This window comes from Castanea sativa, chromosome 6 (assembly GCF_040712315.1).
Source record: "Castanea sativa cultivar Marrone di Chiusa Pesio chromosome 6, ASM4071231v1".
In the NCBI taxonomy this organism is placed as follows: domain Eukaryota; kingdom Viridiplantae; phylum Streptophyta; class Magnoliopsida; order Fagales; family Fagaceae; genus Castanea; species Castanea sativa.
In genome coordinates this window covers 16,792,686-16,818,375 of record NC_134018.1, presented here as the reverse complement: position 1 = coordinate 16,818,375, position 25,690 = coordinate 16,792,686, and the positions used below count along the sequence as shown (strand labels likewise).

General features: G+C 35.8%; 2 protein-coding genes across 2 annotated transcripts; both read right to left on the bottom strand.

Moving 5' to 3' along the window:
* Positions 1–2,143: 2,143 nt before the first annotated feature.
* On the bottom strand, positions 2,144–3,891 carry LOC142639547 (zinc finger BED domain-containing protein RICESLEEPER 1-like). Its single transcript, XM_075813707.1, has 4 exons — positions 3,832–3,891; positions 3,060–3,723; positions 2,213–2,994; positions 2,144–2,155 (listed from the first exon to the last, which is right to left on the bottom strand). The coding sequence occupies exons 1-4, from the start codon at positions 3,889–3,891 to the stop codon at positions 2,144–2,146; spliced, it is 1,518 nt and encodes a 505-aa protein (XP_075669822.1).
* Positions 3,892–17,871: 13,980 nt separating this feature from the next.
* LOC142639546 (uncharacterized) lies at positions 17,872–19,267 on the bottom strand. Its single transcript, XM_075813706.1, has 4 exons — positions 19,190–19,267; positions 18,788–18,906; positions 18,548–18,669; positions 17,872–18,215 (listed from the first exon to the last, which is right to left on the bottom strand). The coding sequence occupies exons 1-4, from the start codon at positions 19,265–19,267 to the stop codon at positions 17,872–17,874; spliced, it is 663 nt and encodes a 220-aa protein (XP_075669821.1).
* Between the last annotated feature and the right edge of the window lie 6,423 nt (positions 19,268–25,690).

Sequence of the window (25,690 nt, the reverse complement as noted above, 5' to 3'; positions counted from 1 at the left end):
CTATCATCCCGTGCTCTCAAGCTTCGATAATCTGTTCACTGTTTATTGTCAGGAGGTTATATAAATCACTTGCATTTGTATCCTTTGGCACTACAAAATTATCTCTTAAGTTAGGCAGATTCCGAAAGACTTGAAATGTCTGTTGACCTTTCTTTTTAATCTCTGCGCACATTTCTTATAAGTCATCTCAACGTAGGGCTATAAACGAGCCTAGCTCAAGCGAGTAGTGCCTGTTTGAGCTTGGCTCGTTAGTAAAAATCAAATGCTCAAGTTTAGCTCGAGCTCGAGACAAGCCTAATATTAGGGGTGTCCATGTTCGACCCAACCCGCGAACACAACACGAACCTAACACGAATTTTTTTGGGCTAGGGTTGGGCCTTACTAGGTTTGGGTCATAAACAGGTTGACCCGAAAGTGACACGATAAGAAACGTGTTATAAGTAGGTCAACCCGTGTAACCCGCAATAGACACGTTTGACACATTTGTGTCAACCCGAAATGACCCACTTAACATAACCCATTTAACTCGTACAACAAATAAATATTCATTTTATTTTAAATTTGTTAAATACCTTTTATATCCAACATATATTTTAAATTTAAAAAGAAAAGTAAGTAATTACAAAAATTTACAAGGGATATAATTGGAAATTGAAACTTTACAAACCTTAGATCTCTAAACCCTACAAACCTTAAATCTCTAAACCTTCTTATAAATATCTATTTTGTTTTTTTATTTCAACCGTACTACTCTTCTCACGCCCAATTGTCAAACTCAAAGTGTTAACTCTCAAGTAGGTTATTGCTCTCTCTCTCTGAAGTGTATGCACTTCTTTTGAAGTGTAAAGAACTTATTTCTAAATGAATGTTATATTTTTGTTAAACTATATTGTTTTGAATGTGCGTTGAAGACTTGAAATGTATGCACTACTTTTGGGATGTAAAAAAAAATTATTTCTAGATGGATGTTATATTTAATGTTATGTAGGTTGAAATGGATTGTGTTACATTCGTGTCAACCCAACACAACTCGTTTATTAAGCGTGTTAAATGTGTTGGGTCAGGTCAACCCACCTTATTAACTGGTCGGGTTAGGGTTGAAGGATCATGACACGATTATTAAATAGGTCGAGTTAGGGTTGAATCATTTAGTCGAATACCCCTATCTCGACACGACACAAACCCGACACGCTAATTCGAATTGACACCCCTACTAAATATAATGTTTGAACTCGAGCTCGTGGGAAAACCCAAAATCTTGAGCTCGCTTGGCTTGGCTTGATAAATTAATCAAGCCAAGCTCGAGCTTAACATCAAGCTCAAACTCAAACTCAAACTCAAGTCAAGCTAGCTTTTTTGCTTGGGATCTAACAAAATTGCATTATCAAGTGCTCAAATCTACTCAAATCTCCAACAATCAAGTAAGCAAAAATAAGAAAATAATATACTCATATGTTCATGCTTCTAATTCCACCTGTGATTAGCAATTGCTCAAATTAGAGCTTAACATAATTAAATCTATCCATTCATACTTCCTTGTCTCTAGCTTTAATATCTGTTCAAAATAAAATTCAAAAATATAATCTTCATACTTCCTTCACAAATATGCTTGTCATCTGTGCAGCTATATATAATCTTTAAAAAAAAAAAAAATGACCCTCTTGACATGACATTTCAAAAGTATCCATATCACCATATGCTAAGTTATCATATGCTAAACACCATGCCATTAACAAAAAGAATATTTAGTTTTTTTAAAACAAAAAACCATCTATCATTCACAAATCTAGGTCTTTCACTTTCTGCACCAGATCAAAATATATTCCACCGAAAGGTCTTTAATATGCACCAGATCAGAAAACCAACAACCTACATACAAAACAACCAAAAATAATAATAAGACATTAGAATTTACAGGGGAAGATGATAATTATAGTCAATATTCAATAAATTAAGAGAAAATCAACTTTAAATTATTATGGTTGTATTATCAATATGCACCATATCAACATAACATGCCCTTTGAAAATATAAGAAAATCATAGATATTAAAGACCATTATCAAATAACAAAGTACATACTAAGTACACCCTCTTGCAAACACAAAAAAACTAACATCCACAACAAAAACTCCTTCAACTCATTATCCTTCCAACTGCATGTAAAAGTAAATATAAGCTTTCAAGAATTAATAAATGTGATGAACACTTACTTTTGATTGTTTCTCATTTTTGTAAAGAGGTCGAACCCAATCACCACCACAAAGTAAAGCTTGTACAGTTTTTGTTGATAAAGAAGCTCGATACACATCAATTACTCTACCTCCTATAGAGAATGCAGATCCTGAAGCTACTGTGGTGATGAGTATGGAAAGTATGTCAGATGCCATTTTTGAGAGAATACAAAATTTTAGGTTGTTAGCTTTCCACCACTCCAAAACATCAAAGTCTAAGTCTGAATCATCCGAGTATAAAAAGACACATTCTTCCAAGTACACATCCAAATCTGATTTTGCTAGTTGTATGTTATCAACATTTCTAACAAACTGATCAAACTCCATTCTACCTCTAGTTTTAAACTTTGAATTATTGCCACCAACACTACTACTACCTTCAGTGGATTTAGATGCATTTTGTCCAGCATTGCTTGAAGTATAGTCCACAACATATTCATTATAAAGTTGATATAAGGAATCATGAACATGATCAATATTTCTAACTACTTCAAACCCTTGATAGATCTTTGGAAAGGAAAAGTTTATCAAAGTCATTTTGAACCAAGGATCTAACACAGCAGCTATGGACATTACAAAGTTGCATTCACCACAATATTTGTCAAACTTTAACTTTATCTTACATGCCATAGCACTAATGTAATCATTTTCATCAAGTGATTTCTCATTTAAAACTTCTTTTATCTTCCAAACCTCAAGAAGGAATATATTTGCAGTTGGATATTCACTTCCTGATATGACATTTTTGACTTCATCAAAAACTGATAAAAAATTGCACACATGTTCAGTCATATCCCAATCTTCATTACTAAGCAGCCAATTATACCCCGCATCTCTATCTTTGTACTTAGGAAACACCTCTCTAAACTCCAAGGCAGCAACAACATTGCATATGTTGCATTCCAACGTGTGGGACAATCTAAGATCAACTTCTTGGATGGTAATTGCAATTGCTTTGCAATCTCACCAAACTTTATAAGACAAGCTTCTGATGCAATTAGATACTTCACACTTTCACGAACATTTTCAATCACTGTTTCAATCTCACTCAACCCATCTTGCAACAACAAATTAATGATATGTGCACAACAACGTACATGAAAGATCTTGCCACCCAACATGAGCTTCCTTTTGATAGCATCTTTCAAAATTTTTACAGTTGCATCATTGTTGTTAGCATTGTCCAAGGTTATTATACACACCTTGTTTTCATGCCCCCAATCAAGCAAAGACTTAAAGATAGCATCAGAAATTACAACTCCGGAATGTGGAGGTGGTACATCACAAAAATTTATAATTCGCTTTTGTAATTTCCAACTAGAGTCAACAAAATGATAGATGAGACACATATACCCAATTTTTTGTCCATATTTCCAAAAATCTGCAATAAGATTAACTCTATTGACACTACCAAGCATAGTCTTCAATTTTTTCTTCTCCAACTCAAAAGTAGAAATGCAATCGTTCCTTGCAGTATTGCGTGAAATTTTCTAGTAATATGGAGTAGCAATTTTCATAAAAACATTAAAAACCTCGTGCTCCATCATATTAAAAGGGTATTCATGCACAAGGATCATATGTGAAGCCTTTTCCCTGACCTTGGCATGGTCATACTTAAAGTTTGCTATTGCCACCTCACTTTCCACCCCCACCTTCATTTACAGCTAACTGTTTTTGCTTCTTATCAACTAGTTTACGACTTAGACAACCTTTCAAGTGCCTATGGTATTGTGTTGTTGCACCATTATTACTGTAGGCAAGTCTTTTAAGGCTGTGAATACATTGAACCTTTTTTGTTCCATTAGGAAGAATAATTTCATTTAAGTCATTCCAAATCACAAAAGTCCTTTTCCTTTTCTTTTGTTCAAATGGATTTTCTTTAAGTTTGACATCATTATTTTTTATAGATTCTTCATTCTCATCAATATTAATTATTGCATCTAGATTTTCAATAGCAGGAGCATCCATTTGTTGACTCTCCACTTCACAAATCTAAATAAATTAACATTCCAAAACATATATGAATAAACAAGAAATCAAATTTGATATCCAAAAACACATAGCACATAGCACAAAACAAAGCTAAGTACAAAGAAATTATAACATTTTTAGTAGCTAACCACAAAGGACTCTGCACCTCAGGAAAAGAAAAGCACAGACCCATTCCAAACTACATACCAGACTCCATAACCACAATCCACTAATTACAAAGTTAAGTTATTATCAAACGAATTCAACCAGCAAGATTTTTCTAAGTTATATAGAAATTTCATAAACAACCATAACTTGGAAATCAAAAAGATTTTGCAATGTCAAACAAACTACCATGCAAACAACTACAAAAATATAAAGAAAATTTTTAAACCTGAAAATTCACCTACGGTGAGAGAAGGCTATGAACGTCTTGGAGGATTGAGCTAGAGAGCGAAGATGGTAGTGATGCCAAATACTACACTGGACCTAGAGCTGTTGTCGGAGCTCTTTGCACACCCACTAGAACCCTTAAATTATAGAGTGATTCGGTAAACACCGGACTCTAAATCCTCTTTGCTAGCATCTAACTCTTCCAAATCTAAGACTTGTTCATTTCTTGCAAAGAGATATAGGCAAGTGTACGTTTTTAGACCCCTGTAAACTAGATTGTTTAACCTAATTAATTAACCAAGTGAATACTTACGTTTATTATTTAGAACTAGGTTAAAACAGTAACAATCATATCATGTAAAGCAGCTGAAATATAAAAAACACAATGATATGATGACCCAGGAAAACCAAACCGATAAAAAACATGGGGAGGATTTAACCTAGCTATCCTCAAGGTAAAACTGAATCCACTATGAAAGAATTGAAGTTTGTACAATAGCGACTTAAACCACTAACATCCTATTGCTACCCACCAGTAGAAAACTTACTGACACGACCACTTGCAAGCTCTGAGACCATGGACTCCTTCTTTCTTAGATTCTCCAGCAAGTACAAGCACTCCCGCTTGTATATCTTTAAGTTCTTATGGAAGCAACTGAAACGATCATCAAGCTCTTGAAGAAATCACCTTCTTGATAATCCTAAGCTTGTATGAAGGTAAGCACCTCATAGATCTCACAAGAGATTCACACAAACAGCAATATGAGCAATGTCAAAAACGTGGCTAGGGTTTGCCTTTTATATCTAGGGAAAACATAAAACCCTACACGTCATATGGGCTTAGGGCTGAGTTGGAAATTCTGCAGAAAAAATAATCTGCACGACTTTCGATCGGTCGAGTCTAATTCTCGATCGATCGAGTCAGGCAGAATTGCATAGTAAATTCTGCAGCAACTCGATTCCAACTTTACATTAAAGACACATACTTTGAGCAGTCTAAACACGACTTAAACATTTTGATCATGGTTTGCCAACATTACAAATTAGAGTTCTAATACATTTAAACCTAAAGGTCTTAGAACCTAACAAACTCCCCCTTTGGCAATCCGTGACAAAACACAAACATATCACAAAGCTCAAAGTTTACATATAAACAGCCCATTACAAACACAAAGCCCATCATAACAAATTCAACCTAACTACTATCCATCAATTGCAAGTGTAGACAGCAACACGACTGAATCAACCTGTATATTCCTGTAACACTTAACAAACACATAAACGCATGTGTGGTAAATACAAGTAAAACAACATAACTTCTTGAATTCACATAAACATAAACTACAAGACATATATCATAAATAAACTCATCAACATAGATCATAAAAAACAATGTAGCACAATGTGAAACAAGAAATATCTCCCCCTATCATGGACAAACCAACACAAACATCATGAGCCAAAAAGATACATACAAAGTGAAGCACCTAAATACAATCTAACAACTCCACAGCTCCAAACAACTCAAAAAAATCTCCCTTTAACTACAAAAACTCCTCTCTACACCATATATGTGCACTCCCCCTTTTTGTGATGAATTGCCAAAGGGCACTCACTCATTATCAAAAGGAAGTGGCGGTCTAATACTCTCCAAATCTGCTCAAAAGGCACAAATCTCGTCAAACATGTCCACCAAAAGCTGACCATGAGCCGCCTCAACAGTCATGACAGTCTCCAACATATGTCGAATGTTTGAATCATCCGAAGTAGATGGCGGAGGAACATCAGCAGCAGCAACAGCATGAGGATCGTCAGACGCCTTAGCAGAAATATCACCCGTAGAGGAGGGAGGAGGAGGGAGGAGGTACAACACCCAAAGACTCAACCTAGGACGTTTAGAGCTTGCTCTTAATTGAGCAGCCCTCTGCCTAAGAAAGGTGGCACCTATAAGAGCAATAATATGAACATGCTCAGATGCAAGAAACTCCTCTAAACCAAGATAGAGAAGAATCCTATGAATAAAAACATGATGAAAAAGAGCATGAGCAGTAGAGGAACTCCTATAAACTTCATTCAAAGAACGAAGAAACAAATGAGGAAAACTAATAGGAGCATCCGTAACAAGAGCATACAAAAATACACATCGCTCCAAAGGAATGGTGTGCAGATGAGATATAGGCCACATGACATGCAATCCTAAAGAAAAGATAGTGAACCTCAGAGAGCTCAGCAATAGTAATCCAAGGATCAGAACCCCACTAGATAGAAGACCCAGTGATGTAAGACATGACATCGTCTAGGGGAGGAGACACATCATAAGGATAGACAGGATGCTGAACAAGGGGCACCCCAAGAGCAGCAACCATTACTGAAAAGGTAATGGTGTACTCATTACCACGAATCCAACTCCTCACAAGAGTTGCAGAATCATAGGGGTGAACAGAGAGGTTCGAGTAGAACTCTCTGATCAAGGTTGTCAGAGGGGGTGAGAAAAATCCAACAAGGACAACCAACCCCTACGCTCCAAGTTCCGCCTAATCTCGAGATCTACCTCATCTAAAAGAACCTGTCTCTCAGTCCAAATGTTTCTCTTAAGATTAAGAGTCTCAAAGGTCTCTTGGTGCTTTGCACTCAAGAATCTGTCACTCTCAAATGATGGGGCAGAAGAAGAAGAGGATGACCTATTGGCTCTAGTTTTCGTAGGCATGGAGCTAAGGAAGGAAAAGACACACAAAAAAGAACCAAAAGAGAAAAAAAAAAAAAAAAAAAAAAAAAAAAAAAAAAACAAGGGCAGATTGCAAGTTAGCACAAAACAATATAAAAAAATTCAATTCTATATGATGCATGAACAGAGTAAGCAAATGATGCATGCTCTAAATGCAGTGAGATCAATTCAAAGTAACTTTAAAATCACAAAATTGGCTTGAGCATAGAGTATATAACAAAAACCTCTAAAAGTTTAAAAAAACACTTGTACAATTTTCAAGAAATTGACCAATTGATCATCACACAGAACAGATAATACATTAAAATGATCGAATTAATCAAACCAACAAGCCAATTTTGTGAAATGAAATCCAATTGAACAAAATCCCCAATTCGGGTAGTTTCAAGCCATAGAATATTCAATTTCTCACAAAAACACCAAATTGATCAAATTAAACACCATAGATTATGATGATAACATTGTATGACAAAAACCCATTGATCAATTTCAAAAAATATGGCTTGAATCATCAAAAAACCAAAAATATGCATAGGTCCAAAAATCACCCTTAAGTGCATGAATTCATGTATGAAACATGAAATAAAATGTAAAAGGAAGGGTAAAAAGGTCTTACCGGCCTTGGGAGAGGAAAACCTTGAAAAAATATAGGAGGAAAACAACAAAAATCATGATTTGAGCCTTAACCGAATCGTATAGAAAGAGAAAAATTCGAAAAACTTTTGAAAAGTAAGTTGAACACGTGAAAAACAGTCCTTTTAAAAAATTCTCTACATGATTTTTGATCGATCGAAAAACATATTCAATCAATCGAAAATGCTTCGATTGATCCAACACCAATCGAGCACCGATTGAAATAGACAGAGGCTGACCAAAATTTTTAATCGAAATTTTGATCGATCGAAAAACAAGTTCGACTGGTCAAACTTCTGGAAAAATCAGTTTTTGAAAATATAGAGCAATTTGATGCAGAAACTCCTCAAAATATTGAATTTTATGAATAAAATGCATGAGTATAAAATGAAATGCTTTTCAACAAGTTTTGAACCCAGTTTTCCCAAAATTAAGATTTTCATCCAGATCACCATAAAAGCTCAAACTTCAAAACACATTTTGCATTTAAACTCAAGCAAGTTTCAATCTTGGATGGCCAGTCAAAATCACACACAATGACATGTACAAAGTTTAACTAAGAGTAACTTGTGTAGTGTGTGCAACTAGCAAAAGTTTGAGAGACATGTGAGGTGACATGTGTATAGTAATTAAGCATAATTTCTACAAAATTCATGTTCAAGTCTGACAATCAAAAGCATGTGATTTCAAGATCAAGATCATGTGATCAAAAACTACAGACATCTTCCCACATAACATGCACTACAAAGCTCAAACTAGTAAAATGCAAGAAAATAAGCTCATCCAAGCTAAACAAGGTACATAAACATGTTGTGTATAGATAATATGGCCAACCTTGATATCAAATTCAAGACAAAAATGCAAAACACATTTTGTTTTTTTTTTTTTTGATAAAAATAACAAAAACATCCTAGAATGAAATGCATGAATGTTATGCAATGCAAATCCTAGAAAAACAAAGAGAACCAAAACAAGAAATACCAAAAAAAAATGGTCACAAAGAGTAGAGCAATGAAGCACAAGGACCATGTCAAAAAGACTCACTTAGATAGAGTGAGCCTTTTGCATCCAAAGCTTTTTAGATGCACCTTGAGCATTGGAGTTCTTATTTATATTAAAATGATTTCCAACTCCAATATTGGAATAAAGGTTTAGAGCCTTTACCAACTCACCAATAAGTACCATAGGATCTTGTGCTTGAGGCATAGGTACTTTTGGTTTATTTGCTCGCTTAGCAGCTTGCAACTTAAAATAGTTTGGACGAATGTGTCCAGACTTTCCATAAAAATGACAAACCCATGCAGGTCTATCATCCAACTTGCCCTTAGAAGGATTAGAAGTCTTAGGTTTAGACTCTCGAAGATCAACCCTAATCTTTCTCGGAGGTATGACTTCTACAGGTTTGACAACCTTACACACAGAGGGCTCAGAAGAAGGAACAAAGTTTGTGGAATGTGTTTCGGAAACAGAGTTGCTTTCTACAAAACCTAACCCAGTTTTGTCTAACGGAGACTTTTAAACATTCAACATCTGATCAAGTTTGGAACTGGCAGACCTATTAGTTTGTTCTCTAGCAACAGATAAATCATGTTCCAAATTCTTAACTTTATCAAGCAAAAGCATGTTCTCAGTCTTCACATTATTCAACAGTTCATTAGCATCAAACAATTTCACAAGCAAATTTTTCTTTCAAGCTCAAGAGATGCAATTTTCTTTAAGCCTAAATCAACATTCATAGCATCCTTTGCAGCAACTTTGCAAAGTTTATTGTAGGCTTCTTAAAGATCTGCATCCTCAGAGAGTTCCCCATTAGAACGGTTCTCTTCAACAGTCACACTTTCATTGACTACAGCAATAGCAGTGAAAGCAATGAAGTTTCCATCCTTGTCACAACTAGACTCATCATCAAAAATTTCATCATCACTAAGGGTTATAGCCATAGCCTTACCCTTAGACCTCAAGAAAGTTGGACATTCAGATTTCATGTAACCATACCCTTGACATCCAAAACATTGAGGACCCATAGAATTATTAGAAGATTGACCTACTTTTTCTCTAGGTTTTTTAATTTTGTTAACCTTAGTGGGATCATTCTTCCTAAAGTTTCTAAGTTCATCAGTGTTTTTACCTCTTACCCTTCTGTTGCTATTTCTAAGGAAATTCCTAAAGTTCTTGGCAAGGTAAGCAATCTCTATAGCAGAGAGCTCATCATTAAATCCACCAACATCAACATCATCAACAGACTTAAGAGCCATTGATTTGGATTTGCTATGTTTTGGGTAGGTCCAACTCATAGAACTGAAGAGATCCTATAAGTTCATCAACAGTGATGAAGTCCACATCCTTACTCTCAGTGATGGCAGTCACTTTGGGGGTAAAATCTTTAGTTAAAGATCTAAGAATCTTCCTAACAATTTTAGGTTGATCATAGATTTCACCCAAGTTATATGCAGAATTAACAATGTCATTAAGTTTAGCATAGAATTCATCAAAAGATTCATCATCAAACATTCTAATGCTTTCAAATATAGTTGTTAATTATTGCAACTTATTGATCTTAACTGCCTTTGTGCCTTCATGCACAGTCTGGAGGATATTCCAAGTAGTGTGAGCAACCTCAACATTAGATATTCTCTTAAATTCCTCCATAGAAACATCATTAAAGATAGCATTCATAGCTTTACTATTGAAGGCGGCTGCTTCTTTCTGAGAAGTTTGCCACTCACTCACAGGAGTAGTGGGCTTCTCCCATCCGTATTCAACGGAATTCCAGACCCTCTCATCAATGGATTTCAGGAATGCTTTCATCCTGACTTTCTAGTAAGCATAACTATTCCCATCAAAGTGAGGAGGGATAACAAGAGAGTGTCTGTGTTCCAGGACAACAAGGGTCAAGGATCAGCTCAAAGATCAAAAGATCTTCAACAACAAAGCTACCCGCTTTGATACCACTTGTAAATTTTTAGACCCCTGTAAACTAGATTGTTTAACCTAATTAATTAACCAAGTGAATACTTAGGTTTATTATTCAAAACTAGATTAAAACAATAACAATCATATCATGTAAAGCAGCTGAAATATAAAGAACACAATGATATGATGACCTAGGAAAACCAAACCGGTAAAAAACCTGGGGAGGATTTAACCTAGCTATCCTCAAGGTAAAACTGAATCCACTATGAAAGAATCGAAGTTTGTACAATAGCGACTTAGACCACTAACATCCTATTGCTACCCACCAGTAGAAAACTTACTGACACGACCACGTGCAAGCTCCGAGACCACAGACTCCTTCTTTCTTGGATTCTCCAGCAAGTACAAGCACTCCCGCTTGTATATCTTTAAGCTCTTATGGCAGCAACTGAAACGATCATCAAGCTCTTGAAGAAATCTCCTTCTTGATAATCCTAAGCTTGTGTGAAGGCAAGCACCTCTTAGATCTCATAAGAGATTCACACAAACAGCAATATGAGCAACATAAAAAACGTGGCTAGGGTTTGCCTTTTATACCTAGGGCAAAACATAAAACCCTACACGTCATATGGGCTTAGGGATGAGTTGGAAATTCTGCAAAAAAAAAATTTGCACGACTTTTGATCGGTCAAGTCTAATTCTCGAATAATCGAGTCGGGCAGAATTGTACAGTAAATTCAGCAGCAACTCGATTCCTACTTTACATTAAAGACACATGCTTTAAGCAGTCTAAACACGACTTAAACGTTTTGATCATGGTTTGCCTATATTACAAATTAGAGTTCTAATACATTTAAACCTAAAGGTCTTAGAACCTAAAAGGAAGATTTGGTGGAATTTCTTGGCCTCACGAGAGAGAGAGAGAGAGAGAGAGAGAGAGAGAGGAGATCATTTCCAACCTTGAAATTTGGAGAAAAGAAAGAAACTGATGATAAAAGAGAGAAAGATTGAAGCTTCTCAAAGAAGCTTCGGTCTTTCCAAGAGAGCCTAAGAGTTTTAGGCTACAAACTGCATAGGATAGACATGGACTCATTGAGCGACAAGCAAGAATTTCAATTTGAATGAAACTGAATTGGGTTTTTTTTTTTGTTCAATGATAGCTTTGGTAGAGAGAACTCAAAGAAGAAACTAAATTGTATTAACTATTAAGAAACCAAACGGATACTTAGCATTACTTAGTAAATGACTAAACTAGTAAACTAACAACAAAGGGACACCTAAGGGCTAAGATGGTGAAGTAAAGTTGTATGCATGAAGTAATATTGTACTAGAGAACTCTAGAAAAGTAGAAGTGGAAACTGAAAAGTCTAGAAAAAGCGTGAACTCCTACTCCAGTCTTTATTTATTTATTTATTTATTTATTTATTTATTTATTTTTGCTAAAAATGTTTTTTTTTTTTTTAAAGGGAAAGAAAAAAACTTAAAGTAATGGGTACTGGAAAAGTGGTCCCATGTGGGAAATTTTATTATTAAAATATGTGTAATGTAAAAATATTTATTTTATTTAGCAAATATATATCAAGCCTTTTATCAAGCTATACACGAGCTTAAGCTTGGCTTGTGTTTTATCGAGCCCGATTGTTCATGAGCTTGTTCATGAATAAATTGTTTTGCTTAGGTTCGGCTTGTTTATCAAACAAGCTAAAAACTAAGGCTCAAGTTTGACTTATTTATAAACAAACAAACATGAACGAGTTTTTTATCGAGCCGAGCCCGAGTTGTTCATGATCGGCTTGGTTTGTTACTCGATGGAAAGATATACCCTGCACCGGGTGTATATTTCCTCTCTCTCACAACTAGTGGGTTCCAGTAAGGAGTGGGACCCACCTAAAGTGAGAGAGAAGAAGCATATACCCAATCCAGGGTATAACTTCTCCATCTCGATGATTGAAGAATTGCAATACTCGAATGCCTTTATAATGGTCCCCACTACACGGAATTTTTTTTAATATTTTTATTTCTTTTGTTGTAAATAGAGGATTTTTTTTTTTTTTTAATAAACCCCAACTAATTTAAAGGAATCTCCTATCCAAGGGAGATCTTCCCCTTTTTGCCAAAATAGTGTTTATCACACTTTTAAAAAGGAAAAAAAAAAAAGTGTTTATTACACACACCCTGTTGCACATCTTTACACAGGCGAAAACAAGTTATGATTTTTGTTAGGCTAAAATGCAAAATTGGCTCTCTAACTTTCTTCAGATTTCATTTTAGTCATCTAACTTTGCTTTCGTTCATTTCAGTCCTCTAAGTTTTAGATTTATTCAATTAAGGCATTTCCATTAACTTTTTTAAAAAAATTTTGAAAAAAAATATCTGGAAAATATTTTTCAATCATTAATTGAATTTCTTTAATTTAAAAAATTTGAAGAAAAAATTATAAAATTTTAAAATTAACCACAACATATAACAAAAGTTGATGAAAAAGCCTTAATTGAATAAATTTGAAAGTTAGAGAACTAAAATGAACAAAAGCAAAATTAAAGAACTGAAATGAAATTTGAATAATTTGAGGGTCAATTTTGCATTTTACCCTTTCAGTTATTCTAGGATGACAAATTTTACCATACTCTTTTCCACAACTATTCTGTATGTGATTGTGGGAAAGAGTATGTGAAAGAGTCTAGTCCTAGAATTATTGAAGGTTGTTGCATTGTTTGACCTCATGGTACATGAGTTAAGGCACTCTCTATGGCCGGTCCACAACTCCTTGCAATCCAAAACTAATGATGCCAATAATGAGAAAAACACTACTAGAATTGATAAAATTTTAGTACAAAATCAACTTCCAATATGACACTCTTGTAACACAATTGTCAACTTATGTGTAGAAACCAAGACTGATGACTGATGATCCATAACTCTCTGTTTGTGTATTTTTTTTTTATGCTCAAATGATAAGGGTGAATCCCGTGATCCAATATGCCACCAATTCTTACCCAAGATTATCACCCACACTACCATCCGTATTTAGCTAGACAAAGAGAGGACCCAAAGGGTTCTGTCCAAAAAAAGAAGATAAATTAAACCAACATTCCTTGAGGTTTTTCAAAATGACACTACCCAAACCAACCATTTTATGATATAATACTGTCCGCTCAAGATTTGTTTAAATGCAACAATTAAATCTTCTCCAATTTTTAAGAAATAAAAATTACTAACATAATGCATTTTTTTTTAATTCTTATCTATTATAAATACCTCAAGCAAGAGAATGTTAATACTCATGTATAAATCTTAAAAGAGGGGAGTGTCATTTCATCCACAGTTTGGATAACAATCTTTTTTTAATGAAATATTTCTTTAGTGAAATCATAATTTTAGAGGGTACGAACTTAACTATTATGTTTATACAAACCTTAAGGGAGTATCTCCAAACCAGTTTAGAGAAAAATTCCTCCAACTCATTATGTGAAAACTGAAATGTAATTTAACTTATTTAATAAGTTAAGTGAATTGTTTAAACAAGGGTTTAGCTTACCTCCAGTACTTTTTTAAAATGGTTCTCCTTTTGTTTTAAATATACAATGACAAATGATAGTGGGCTTTAATCTTCATCTTTTACTTAATTAGTGCATGATGTGGGAATCTCTCATTAAAACAAAATAAGATTCCTTTTAAAAAAGTATTGAAGATAAGCCAAACCCTTTAAACAATATATTATGATAGTTTTATCAATCCCCACCTAATTAGTTAGATAAGATTCCTCCAAAATAATTTAGAGGAAAACCTTTTTCCTTCTAAAAAATATTTTCCAATAAATGCAAACTGTTCGAATGGCAAGTAAATCTAATCTAACCGTAACTCCCTCTCCCCAACTTCTTACAAGGGTACTAAAAATGGCACACCCTAGTTGCATGCACTACCACATCAAAATGAAGGTTTTTAAAATTTAAAAAAAAAGGTTTCTTAAATTTTTTTAATTAAAAAAAAAAAACGTCATTTTGGCTCACTTAACGACCGTAGATAACTGAGGTCTAACGGAGTACCAAATTGACAACAATTAAAAGTTAGAAGACTGAAATGACAAAACTGAAAGTTAGAAGACTGAAATGAACAATGCTGAAAGTTAGAAAGCCAGTTTTGCATTTTTTCCTAAATTAAACCAACATTCCTTGAGGTTTTTCAAATCGACACTCTACCCAAACCAACCATTTCATGATATAAAACTGTCCGCTCAAGAATTGTTTAAATGCAACAATTAAATCTTCTCCATTTTTTAAGAAATAAAAATTACTAACATAATACTTTTTTTTTTTTTAAATTCTTATTTATTATAAATACCTCAAGGAAGAGAATGTTAATACTCACGTATAAATCTTAAAAGAGAGGAGTGTCATTTCATCCACAATTTGGATAAGAATTTTTTTTTTTTAATGAAATATTTCTTTAGTGAAATCATATTTTTAGAGGGTACCAACTTAACTATTACATTTATACAAACCTTAAGGGAGTATCTCCAAACTAGTTTAAAGAAAAATTCCTCCAACTCATTATGTGACAACTGAAATATAATTTTAACTTTGATGAGTCAAGTGAATTGTTTAAACAAGGGTTTGGCTTACCTCGAATACTTTTTTAAAATGATTCTCCATTTGTTTTAAATATATAATGACAAATGGTAGTGAGCTTTAATCTCCACCTTTTATTTAGTTAGTGGGTGATGAGGGAGTCTCTCATTAAAACAAAATGAGATTTCTTTTTAAAAAGTACTGGAGATAAGTCAAACCCTTTAAATAATACATTATGATAGTTTTATCAATCCCCACCTAATTAGTTAGATAAGATTCCTCCAAAATAATTCAGAGGAAAACTTTTTCCTTCTAAAAAATATTTTCCAATAAATGCAAACTGTTCGAATGGCAAGTAAACCTAATCTAACCTTAACTCCCTCTCCCCAACTTCTCACAAGGGTACTAAAATTGGCACACCCTAGCTGCATGCCCCACCACATCGATCTTGATTGTCTATATATAATTTAAATATGTTTAGTTATATAACTAATATAGTTTTTCGTCTATTGAGTAAAGTCAATTCGGTGCCTTTTACTGTTAACTATGTTAATTTATTAAATTAAGCCAATTTCATCCTTGGATTTTTGCTCTATTTAAATATTAACAAAACTAAAAGTTCAAATTGACTTAGATTTTGCAGTTTAACTTCACGTAGCATATGTTCTTTTTAATTTTATTAAAATTTATTTGAAGACAAATTGCAAAGATGAAATTGACTTGATTTTGAAAGTTAAGGCTCGAAATTGATATATTTAGTGTGTGTTTAGCTCCAACTTAAAAAGGCAGTTTATTTTACTATTCAACTTATTTTTACTACTATTCATGGATCCCACTGCACTTTTTGTACTATTTATGGGTCCTATTATACTATTTCAGCTAATTTTTACCTTTATTTATGGTACTTTCAGCAAAAAGTTTTCAGTTTCAACAAAATTAAAAATCTCAAACGGGCCCTTAATACTTGGAAGGATTAAATTAACTAATAGTTGATGGACTAGAATAAGCTTTACCCTATTGGAAGACCAAATTAACAATTTAGTTTAATTATTTTTTACAAAAAATAATTAAACTTAATTGTTTTCAATACATATTCTATTACAATCCCCTAAACATTTATCTCTTTTTTTTATATAAGTAAGAATGATATATATATATATATATATATATATATACACACACACACGAAAGGCTACTCTATGCAAGAAAAGCACAGAGCAAACCAAAAAATTACAAGAATGAAAAAAGAAAGCATGAAAAATACAAAAAAAGAAAACCAAACAGCAAAATAATTACAAAAGAGAAAGAGAACTAAGAAAAGAGGGGAGAGAATGACTAGTCGTGAGTCCCCAAGCCTGAGACCAATCAAAAAGAGTTCCACTAAGTGAAGCACGCATCTGATCACTGGACTTATCCAAATCCTCAAAAGTCCATCGATTCCATTCCTTCCAAAGACATCATGGTATGCACAACGGAACTAAATTCCAGATTTGAGATGAATGCTTCCCCAACCAATTCCACCAACCAAAAAGCAAATCTGGAATCGATCTAGGTATGACCTATGCCACTCCAAAGGTTATAAAAATAAAGCTACATAACCGATAAGCCATCTCACAATGAAGAAGTGAGTGATCCACCGTCTCTCCACAATGTCGACACATAATACACCAGTCCACAAAATCCAAGCCCCTCAATCTCAGATTACCATCTGTTAGGATCTTATTCCAAGCTACACAACAAACAAAGAAATAAACACGTCTAGGGACCTTAACTCTCGATATCCCTTTCCATGGAAAGACAATTGAGGGTGAGTCCCGCAATTTGTTTTAATACGATCGGATGTCAAAATCTCCATTAGGCTTCAATTTCCATCTCAACCGATCCCCAACATCCATTGAGGGGATATTGGCTCCCAAAATACGAGGAAAACGCAGCCTTTCCTCCATCTCCCAATCATTAAATTCCCGAATGAAACGAACATTCCAAATTCTTCTATCCTCCGCCCCTTCCCTTGTCAAAGAAGCTTCAATAGAAGCCCCCTTGTCAATAGCAATGCCATATAGCCTCGGGAAAGCAACTTGGAAAGGTTGATCTCCATACCACCCATCCTGCCAAAATCTCGCTCTATTCTCCAACCCAACAACAAACTGAGTATTTTTGCTGAAGTCCTCCCAGCCCATACGAATACCTCTCCACAAACCACACCCATGCACTCCCCTACCTAACTTAGAGGTCCATCCCCCCCCCCCCCACTCTTCTCCAAATTTTAAAGCTACCACCCTCCTCCACAGCCTTTTCTCCTCTTTCCCAAACCGCCACAACCATTTCCCCAATAATGCTTTATTGAAAGTAGTAAGTTTTCTTATCCCTAATCCATCATTGGCTATAGGCGCACAAACTTTATCCCATCCTACCAGGTGAGTCTTGTTATCACTCTATAGAAAATCCCTTTGTAATTTTTCAATCCTATTAGCCACATAAGTAGGAATGGTGAATAGCAAAAGAAAGTAGGTGGGAAGACTAGATAACGTACTCTTAAGTAACGTCAATCTACCCCCCTTAGACAAATACAACTTTTTCCACTCAACCAACTTCCGCTCAATTTTTTCCAAAATAGGATTCCAAATTGAAGGAGAGTTATGTGAAGCCCCCAATGGCATGCCAAGATAAGACATAGGTAGATTTCCAACTCTGCAGCCCAAAATTTCAGCCAATGCATGCACATCATCAACCTCCCCTATTGGAACCATTTCACTCTTCTGCACATTAACCTTCAAACCTGTCACAGCCAGAAAACAAAGTAACAACAACCAAATATGCAGAATTTGCTCCACATCTGCATCACAAAAAAGAATAGTGTCATCTACAAACAATAGATGTGAAACACATTCCCCACCACCCCCCTACCCTCAACCTTAAAACCACAGATTAAGCCAGCTTCCTCCACTCTTTTCAACATCCTACTGAACACCTCCATCATTATCAAAAATAGCATAAGGGATAGTGGATCCTATTGTCTTAAGCCCTTTGAGCTACTAAAAAAATCAGCTGGAGACCCGTTAATCAAGATCGAGAGCTGAACTGTGGAGATACAAGTACGAATCCACTTACACCATTTCACCCCAAAGCCCATCCTATTCAACAAATCCAGAAGTGCCTCCCAATTTACATGATCATATGCTTTCTCAACATCAAGTTTACATATGACCCCAAGAACTCGACTTTTCACTCGACTATCAACACATCATTCGCAATAAGAACCGAATCAAGAATTTGTCTCCCACCCACAAAGCTATTCTGAGTTTCAGAAATTAACTGATCTAATACCATTCTCATGCGATTTGTCAAAACCTTAGCCAAATTTTATACACACTCCCCACCAAGCTAATAGGCTGGAAATCTCTAATATTAGAGGCTTCATTCTTCTTTGGAATTAAAGCAATAAAAGTAGCATTAAAAGATTTCTCAAACTTACAATATTGAAAAAACTCATCAAAGACTGCTAAGACGTCTTTTTTCACTACTCTCCAACAATGGTGATAAAAAGCCATAGTAAACCCATCCGGACCTAAAGTTTTGTCCCCTTCCAAGTCAGTTACAACTTGGAAAATCTCCTCTCTCTCAAACATTCTTTCAAGCCAAACCCTCTCCATATCCCCAATACGGTCAAACTCAAAAGTCTTCCACAAAAGGCCTCCACCCCTCAAACTCCCTACACAAATTTTTATAAAATTGTACTACCTAAGCAATTACCTTGGATTCCTCCTCAAAAACCACCCCATCCACCTCCAATATCTTCATATGATTATGCCTCCTATGGGAATTTGCCATCTTGTAAAAGAACTTGGTATTGTTATCCCCTTCCTTAATACATAACATCCTAGCTTTTTGTCTCTAGGAAATTTCTTCCAAAGAAAGAAGATGCTCCACTTTGGATCCCAAATCAACCCTATAACATTTCTCCCCATCAGTGAGTCCAAGCTCCTCTTCCTTAGCATCTAGACTTTTCAACTCCTCTAGCAATTGTTTCTTATAACAATCTACATTACCAAACTCTCTACGATTCCACTGAATTATATCCTCCTTCAATGCCTTTAGTTTCTTGGCAAGCACAAATCTAGGTGTACCCACAAACTAATACCGATTCCACCACGATTGAACTCTATCCACAAACCCATCTGTCTTCAACCACATATTTTTAAACCAGAAAGGACTCTTCCCCCTCGCCATACCCCCTGCCTCCAAAAGAATTGGACTATGATCTGAAATGGGGCGAGGTAAAATCCTTTGAATAACATCCGAATAATGTTCCTCCTAATCATGAGTGATCAGAGCTCTATCAATCCTAGACATCGATGGTTGATCTGTACCACTATACCAAGTACAGCTACCTCCTTCCAATGGTAGATCAATCAAATTAAGATCCTCAATAAATTCAGAAAATTTTTCCATGGCCAGAGTAATACGTGTTCCACCCACCCTTTCCATTTAACCGATACTGAGAAAGTACCAACCATGGCCTCCATCTTTTCCAAAGCCCTCTTATCCCACATAATCAATACCCCACCAGCAGTCTGATCTGCCTCCAAAGCAACCCAATCCACATATGGACAACTCCACATACTACAAACCATTTGTCTATTCATTCTAGCAATCTTGGTCTCGTGTAAACATACTACATCACACTTCCACTCTCGTAACAGATTTCTCACCACCAAACGTTTCTGAGGATCATTTAAATCTCTAACATTCCATGAAATCATTTTTAGCTTCATAACTACTAAAATCCCCCAGCTTGTAACAGAAGTACTCATTAAACATTCTATTTCCCATCATAATTCACCAAGGAGACCAAATTTCTCAGCTCTTTTCTTCCCTGTTCTTAGATTTTACCACTTTTCGATTACTACTAGCTTCCCTATGTAACACATTGGCTGCCTCCATCGCAGATTCTAGCCTTTGTAATAGAGCAATGCATAGTTTCTCATGACGGCTTATAGAAAGCACAACCAATTTATTGAAACCAGGAATTCTGTGCTTTACCCATCCAGAAATATTCACCTTATCCTCAAAGCTCAAAATCGCACCATCCCCCTCCTGTTCTACTAAAGTAATCGACCCATTTGGGGCAACAATCTTTAAAGGAACACAATCTAAGAATTCCTCTCTCTCACTGAAACCCACTAATAAAACCATTGCATCTGCCAATGAAAAGGAAACCCCAGATACGCTAAGAGAATTTGCATGATACACTGCATTCTCCTCCCCACCCATATCTCTCAAGCTCAAAAGACCAGCTCTCGACAACCCCATGAGAAAATCGAAAAAAGAAGGGCTAACCAATCGTGGCAACGGGATGAGGTTCAACGACAATAGAACTGTCGAAACCGATCCTCCATACATCACCTTGCAACCAAAAGCGCAAATTCCATCACAAATTACACTCTCTACCATCTTCTGATGTTCCTGGAGGCATTGCGTCACCTTTTGTGGTAATTTTGTACTTATCGGAGACACCGAAGTACTCTTTTTATCCTTCTCGACATTAGAACATACTTTCCGAAGCTTATCGGAACAGTGCATCACTTGTGCCGGCTTTACAACACTCATTGAAGACACTGAAGGACTCTCTCCAACTTTCTCGGCCTCATCACAATCCTCCTGAGGCATCATGGTACGTCGCGCCACCTATATCGGCGAAGCAATACTCATCAAAGGCACCAATATGCTCTTTCCAATCTTCTCAACCTCTACCCATGCCTCCTGTGGCCTTACGACACCTCCCTCCATCTGCGCCGGCACCACCGAGCTCATTTGAGCCACCAAGGGGCTCTCTCCAATCATTGCGGCCTCATCAGTATCCTTCAGAAGTGTCTCAATGCATCGCGCCACCTGTACCAACAAAACAGTACTCATCAATGGCACCGATAATCTCCTCCCTCCATTCTCGTCCTCAGCCCATGCCTTATGTGGCTTCACAAGACATCCCGCCACATGTGTCGGCACCACAAAACTCGTCGGAGGTACCACTGGATTCTACCCAACCATCTCGAAAATTCGGGCCGAAGGAATAGGCCCTTCAGACTCTTTGGAACATTCTCCAGGCTTAAAAATAGTTGGGCTTATGATGTATGGGCTTAAGCTAGAGTTAAGTGGCTATTGGGCTTCCACCTTGTTAGTGCCTAAACCCAACTCAAACTTGCCAATTTCTACATAAGCCCGTGTTACCCATTTAAAAATTTTTGCTCCCCCTTTAGCGCCATCCCAGGAAACTCGCCTCTTTCCTTTCTCATCAACTTCCACAATTAATCCACTACCTATCCAGCATGATCTCCTAATATCTCTCCTCTTCCCATTTTCATTTATTTTTTAATTCAAACTAAACCTTAATGGGATACGTTTCCTATTTTCTGCCGGAATTTGCTCTCCTAAATTAGTATCCACATTAATGCACTGCTCCCTCCTATCCCCTCCTCCCACCACCATCATGTCAGGCTTGCCCACCGAAATACTCCCCACCTTAGCATCTGTATGTTTCGGATTCATCGCCAACACCTCCCTTGACTGATTCAACCTCTCCACAGACTCCTCTTGAATCATGTTCTTATTTTTTTCTTCCTTGAGTGTAACATGTTCTGCTTGAATCACATCCCTTGACTGCACCCGACCCTTCAATGTCTCAACAAAAGACCAAGCGAGATGAAATCCTGACTTTCTCCTCTATGGCTGCGACACAAATTTGGCCTGGCCTGAACCTCCTAAAGCATATTGATCAAGTTCCAACATCTTCCTCAGTTCAAGCCCAAAGACCTTCCACCCTCTTTGTGCTTTGCCTCCAGGGATTATGACAGACCTTCTTTGCCCGCCAACTTTGAGTTCAGACACTAACAGGAACTGACCAAAAGAGTTTGATCCCCGCTGCACAGTGTACGCGTTATCTCCTTCCCTAAGTGTGAAAAACTATTTGGGATTGTCTCCAACCACAATATGTTCTATGTTCTTCATCAACCACAACGCTGCATTCTTGCCCATGAATATTGACTTCATGAAATGTTTGCCCCGTTCAAAAATACGTAAGGAGAAAAGATTTCCTCCTTCTTCCACCACCAATTGAAACAACTTAAATTCAATGAAAAAGCTGCGAATCCTCGCCATACATAGCCCTAATAACTCTCAATCTTGACCCTTAAAACAAGCAATTCTCTTTCTCTCTCAACACTTTTATCATTATCCCTCTCCTGTTTGATTCTATCTCATCAATGACAAAATTGACAAAATCACCTCCATAAAGATGGTAAAATATACCTCAATTTACTCATGTCACAAGCTACACTGCCTATAACTCAACCCTACCCCATTGTCATCCTTATTCTCACTTTAATTCTTTTTAACAACCAATAGCCACACTCACAGTTATCTTAGGATAACCTTTCTTCTAAAAAGAATTGTGCAACTAACCCCTAAAATTATTGTCAACATAGTAGTCAAATTTTTGTATCATGTATTCTATGATAAATAAATACTTCATAAAATTTATAGAAAAATAAAAGATATACATATATAAATTGGAATTTATCATAAACTTAGATCATTTTTAATTAATAACTAATTGGAAAAATATATCACTTATGTAACAACCTCACCCCAACTATGTAAATATTGTTTGCTTTGGGGCCCATATCCCTCACGGTTTTGTTTTCCCCCCCTCAAGCACACAAAAATGGGGGAAAAAACCTCTTACAAAAGAGCTCAACAAAATGCTGCCAAATTATAACTTCTCTCTCATGTGTCCTCTTCATGGACTCCCACCATTCTAATGCATCACCTTTTAAAGGATAACTCGTTGCTCATCACTAACCTCCATTGCCCTAAAGAGCCTTTCCAACTCCTTAAGCTAGTTGCCAGCCTCTATTGGATCCTTTGTACCCTTGAAGGTAGGACGGTCAAGCTTTCTAAACTTCTCTAGAACACTAGTCGAATTGGTGGCTCCTACTTGATGTTACACTATATTGGTTAAGCCACCAATGGCTTCAATAATAGCTTGAAGATTAGTGGTTGCCTCAGCATTCTATTGACAATTCCAGTGTTCCTCCTTGGTGGAGCCATCTCTCTAAGAAATACAACAAGGTATCATAAGTACAGATTCTAAATATCCATGAAGGACAAAACCAAACACACAAATAGTACAACAACCATTCCTACACGCTCCAAAAAAACACTATGACAGGTCAAATAATTCTAACACTAAAATTTCCTCACGATCACACTCTTGTTACAAAATAATCTCAAGATTTAACCTCTAAGTCTTGCAAAAGGGGGGTCTTGCAATTCATGGAATCTCACATCACCTAGGGAAGCACATGAGGATGTGTTATAAGGAGTGATCTCCCTTAAATGTGTAGAGGCCTTTTTCCCCACTACTGTGCGCTTTAGGGGGAGAACAAAACTGTGAGGGGTATGGGCCTCAAAGCAAATAATATCTACATAGTTGGAGTGGGGTCATTACAACTTATGCAATAGAATTTTAAAAGAGTAACTAAATAAATAAAATTGAAAATATTATATCTATATTCAAATCGATCAAACTCAAAACTCAAAAATGATAAATACATGACATATGAGCTAGAATAAAATTTTAGCTCTCATCATATTTATCATCATACCAAATCAACTACATCTCCATAGTCTGAGTCAATATCATCATCATCTTGCTAAATCATATCATCATCGACATCTTCTACTTCATAATCATCTCTAGCATTTACTATCTCCTCGTATTATTCTATTTCAATAACTTTTTCTTTAACTTTTATCTTGGCATTCAATTTTCTTGGACCAATAAAAAAAATAAAAATAAAAGTTACAATAGCATAGAAAATAAATTGGCAAACATTTGTAAGAAATAAATCCAAAAGTTCAAAATATAAAAAATAAAAAATAAAAAACACACACACACACACAACAACAACGACGGGGCTTCGGGGAGTGGAGAGACTAAGGGGGAAAAAGTGAAGTGTCCAATGGATGTTTCAAATTTCATAGGGATAAAGAGTTGGAGAAAAAATTTATAGACATGTTTTTGTCCCTGGACTCAACCAAATAGCCTAAGGAGACGTTTGGTTTGCTATGATGTTTCATTGATATGATACATATTACGGAGATGAGACATTAAGGTGTTTGGTTAATTTTATTTTTTCTAACATTACCATAATCTAAGATTACAAAATATGTCACGTCATCTTAATCTCATTACCTTCCTAAACAATATAATGTTGTATTCTTGTATTGAGATTACATTAATGTAATATTACAATAATGTAACATTATGTTGTAATGTAACATCAAGCAAATCAAACTCTCCATAAGGATTTTGTGTTAAAAATAAGTTCAACAACCTATTGGCCAGAAGTTAAAGCAAAATTTTTAGCAAAAACTCAATTTAAACCCAATGCCTATGTATTGTTTGATACATACAATTCACATGATACAATATGATTCATACAATATGTAATTTTTTGTACTATTCATGAGCATGGCCAATATATTGGAGGGAAAGAAAACTTGGTCACCTCCAAACTCTTACTCTTTTTTCTTCTTAGGAGATATTATTAAGAGGCCTTCCAGAAACACAACAAAATTTCACAACACCTCTCAATTTTCCTATCACCTCAAACATGGACCATTATTATAAATAAATAAATTGCATGTTGTGGTTGACCCAGGTATGAGGTAGCATGCAAATTAGGAGATGTGAAATTGTTGTGACCCTTTTATTATCAAAGCACAGGACTGAGGTCACAAAACAAGAAACACCAACACCAAACAAATCTAAATTACAAAGAAATTATACTGGGGGAGACCCATAGATGACAATCTGCATGCTGGGAACACCCTTTCAGCCACAAAACTAAAAGTGAATCCAATTGCCCTTAAAATCCCACCAAACAGTTTTCAGAACTATTCCTAATGACACTACCTGCACCAGCTTGTCTGGGTTTACTCAAGGAGGAGCCATCCATATCAAGTTTAAGCTACTCTTCATAGGATTTCTCGCATTTAACAATATTTTCAGTTTGGGGGAAAATCAGAGGACCCTTGGTGGGCACAGTCAAAAAATTCTACTGCTTTATAAAAGCAGAACTCAAGAACTCTTACTCCTTTTGTGGCCAACTGAAGGTATAGGAAGCATGCCCCTACCACAATTGTCATCCAATGTGGCAGCTAGTTCTCATAAGCAAACAGACTTCAAAAAAA